Source organism: Pundamilia nyererei, unplaced genomic scaffold, assembly GCF_000239375.1.
Source record: "Pundamilia nyererei isolate P.nyererei 1_Seehausen unplaced genomic scaffold, PunNye1.0 scaffold00024, whole genome shotgun sequence".
Classification (NCBI taxonomy): Eukaryota; Metazoa; Chordata; class Actinopteri; order Cichliformes; family Cichlidae; genus Pundamilia; species Pundamilia nyererei.
Genome location: NW_005187425.1, coordinates 4,591,795 through 4,595,153, shown reverse-complemented (window position 1 = coordinate 4,595,153; position 3,359 = coordinate 4,591,795). Strand labels below are relative to the sequence as shown.

Genomic DNA, 3,359 nt, shown 5'->3' with positions numbered 1-3,359 from the left:
TAGATAATAACAAACAAAATAATGTCATAGTAGCTCAATGTGTATCTTTTGTTTTTGAAAAGAATAACAACACAGACTAAAGCGATAAAAGATGATGATGATCTGGTATGTGTAACTTTCCTGTTGTACTATTAACGTAATTTTGTTTTTGGTTATAATTGTGTTTGCTTTTGCAACATAGTTCTAGAGATATATGTGATTTTCTGTCATTGCTGACTGCTTGACTAAGCGGTGGTTTCTGGGACTTTCCGTGGGGATTAGACAAAGCGCAACAGAAACAAACAGGAAACCCCGCCCCGTCGTGTTGCAAGCGCGCCTCTACACATTTCAGGCTCTGGACTCACTGCGCGATGGCGACGACGTTTTCACTGTGGTTTAGTTCCTGTGTTTGGCTCGCTGTGTCACTGTAAGTAATCAGATGTAGACTAGACAGTCCTCTATTATCTGTCTCTACTAGCTTTACTAACTGCTCGGCTCGGTGTGAGGTGGTAACCACAGGGGCGGTTGGGTTGGGAACGAAGGGTGATACAACTTACCGTAACACCTGAGTTCAGAAGTGTGCGGTAAATGTAATCTTTAATAAAGCAATGAATTCGTCTGTTTGGCGTCTTAACACCACCTATAAACTGCTATTTAACCTAAACGAACTTATTATTCTAAAAGGAAACCAAGCTGCACTTTCACTTTCGTTTTGAGCTTCTGGGTTTTTGTTTTTTTATACAGATGCGTTTGCTTTGCCTCGTCCCAGCGCCACAGGTCAGTTAATGGGGCATCCCGCATCAGAAGAGAGCCGGAATGTTTGGATGGCACCTACAACTTTAGAAACTGGACCTGTTGTAACTGCCCTGTTGGTAAGTGTCAGTGGTTATGTGAACTTAAAGAACTCAAGCAATGTAGTTTGTAATTTGTAGTCTTTGTAATCTGTAGGGTTTTTGTTCTCCATTTAATCAAAACCCGGGATGTCCAAACTTTTTTCGAGAGTGTCATAAATTAACAATCACCCAGGGGCCAACAATTCTTCTTGCCTTTTTGTGAAGCATAAAAAATATTATTTAAAAAAAACAACTCTGCAAGTCGTATGCTTTACGAGGGCTTTCCAGATTATGTTTGCTAGAAAATTTCCGTTCATATTTCCAGTTATTCTGACACCTATGAGTCATCAATCTTATGACTGAACTTCTCCCAGAATTTCTGTAACAGAGTGAGATAGCACAACCTGTTGAGCCAGAACAGCCAAATAACTGGGAAAATAAGCCTTAATTAAAGATTAAAATAAAAATAACAACAGCAAAACATCACTAACCTGTCTTCTTTTTTTTTCTCCCATTAACTTATGACCCCCTTGCTTATCTCTGGTGGTGCTGTGGAGCAGTCAACTCTTAGGATAGGACCCAATAGAAAGGTCTATGAAGCTTTAAAGGGGGGAAAAAGTTAAAACTTCACTTTTTAATTGTTGCTGTATCTATAGTACCAATTAATTATGTAACTGGTACTATAGATACTCTCGCGATATAACAGAAAACAACAAGTTAACACAGATAAGAAGTTGCAACGAATGCACACCTGCGGACCACTTAATTGCACCCCTGGTTATTCTATTCTATTCATGTAAACAGTGTAATACCATTAACAGACTTTCTTCTGCATCATCTCTCTCCACTCTGTAGGACAGCGAGTAATACGGCATTGCACTAATGGCAATAGAAGGGATGGAAAATGTGAAATCTGCGAGAAGGACACATACAACAGTGAGCCTAGTGACCGGGAGACCTGTCACCGCTGCACCTCCTGCGCACAGGCAAATGGTACAATTATGATAGGACATGGCTGTTCCTTTTATTCACAGTTAAACTAAAGACAAAATATTAGAGAAAAGTTCACCTTTTGCTGCAGAATGTTTGACTGGTCACAGCTCTAACGATGCTTAAGTCCAGTATGAGGACCCTGAAATCAAATCAGCTATCATTAACCATTATCTACTGGATTATACATGTGCTATATTGATTAGCAGTTTCTTAGATGTCATATTTTAATATTTTATTTTTAAATATATAAGGTTAGCAGATAATTAAAATGCAGTACCAGAATTATCCAAGCATTATTTCAATTTATATATGAAAGTTCACATCCCATCTTTTTATACGAAAAAGTAAAGGAAAACCATCCTTGGTCTATTTCACAACTAAAACAATGCAAGTTTCTTTTTTTTTTTAAAGACTTTATAGCCTCAATAATAACTTGTGTGACTTTTCTCAACTTTTCAGCTAATTTAGAAGTAGAAGAAGAGTGCACTGTTGGTAGGGACACCAAGTGTCGATGCAAGGAAGATCACTTCTGCAGCAGTGAAAGTTGCACAATCTGCCATCCATGTAAAAAGTAAGTTTGATTTGACTTTGAAATCACATTCAGCATGTAAATCTGTGCATATTCCCTAGCGCTAATGTACTAGACCTGAGTACAGTGTTCATATTAATACATTGTACAAAATAATAGGAACACCTATTAATGTAATGTAGCTCAATACACCGCCATCTTAGTAATACACTTAAATAATTGGAACATTTCCAGCATGGTTTGCTGAAACTCATTCATTTTGTAAAAGCAGAAGTGATGGCAGAGCTATTGTAATGGTTTTCATTAGATTGCAAACATGTTTCTAATAAAAAGTTTGTGACGTGTGTGTGTGTAGCTCCTTTAAAGAATCTGTTGTCTATTGACTTGTCCTTTAAGGCTGTCCGCTCCCTTTGTAGTTATTTTTGATTCATTCGTGGTTGTTTGTTGTTTTGGTTCAAGATGTGGAATTGGTGGTGTTAAAGAAGCCTGTACAGACAACAGTGATGCAGTCTGCAATGGAGATGGTGGAGGTAAGGTGTTCTTAAGTATTATTGGATTTTAATAAATCATATTGGACACATTTTGCATTGCAAAATATTAATGGTCATATCTTCTCATTTCAGCTATTGCTGGAATTATTATTCTAGTACTTGTTATTGCTGGAGCCGTTGTAGGAATAATCTGGATAGCGAGTGAGTATTTCTGCTAATATATGAGTAAAGCACCATCAGACGACATTGTGTGTTTCCTTGCTCAGCACTGAAGGCTTTATTTATATTCAGTTCAATATTTAGTCGTATCTTGATTAATTTTTCTGTGTAATTTCTATTCGTGTTTCATTAGAGAGAAAACAAAAGAAAGAGGATGAAAAAAGCAAAGAGGTAAGTTATTTTCTTTGGACACCTGTGACGTGATATTTACTCTTTGATCTCTGGTTCATCCAATTGCCTTTCTGCACACATTCACACACACAGACACACACACACACACACACACACACACACACACACACACACACACACACA

At 37.5% G+C, this 3,359-nt stretch overlaps 1 protein-coding gene across 1 annotated transcript in view; it reads left to right on the top strand.

Annotated features, from left to right (window-relative positions):
• Positions 1-297: 297 nt before the first annotated feature.
• The window catches only part of fas (Fas cell surface death receptor), a 4,926-nt gene continuing 1,864 nt past the window's right edge, over positions 298-3,359 (top strand). Inside the window, exons 1-7 of the mRNA XM_005727478.1 lie at positions 298-406; positions 724-851; positions 1,668-1,805; positions 2,265-2,376; positions 2,794-2,864; positions 2,958-3,026; positions 3,178-3,215. Of these exons, the coding sequence (XP_005727535.1) occupies positions 351-406; positions 724-851; positions 1,668-1,805; positions 2,265-2,376; positions 2,794-2,864; positions 2,958-3,026; positions 3,178-3,215 (612 nt within the window). The 5' untranslated portion in view covers positions 298-350. The remainder of the gene's footprint in view (positions 407-723; positions 852-1,667; positions 1,806-2,264; positions 2,377-2,793; positions 2,865-2,957; positions 3,027-3,177; positions 3,216-3,359) is intronic.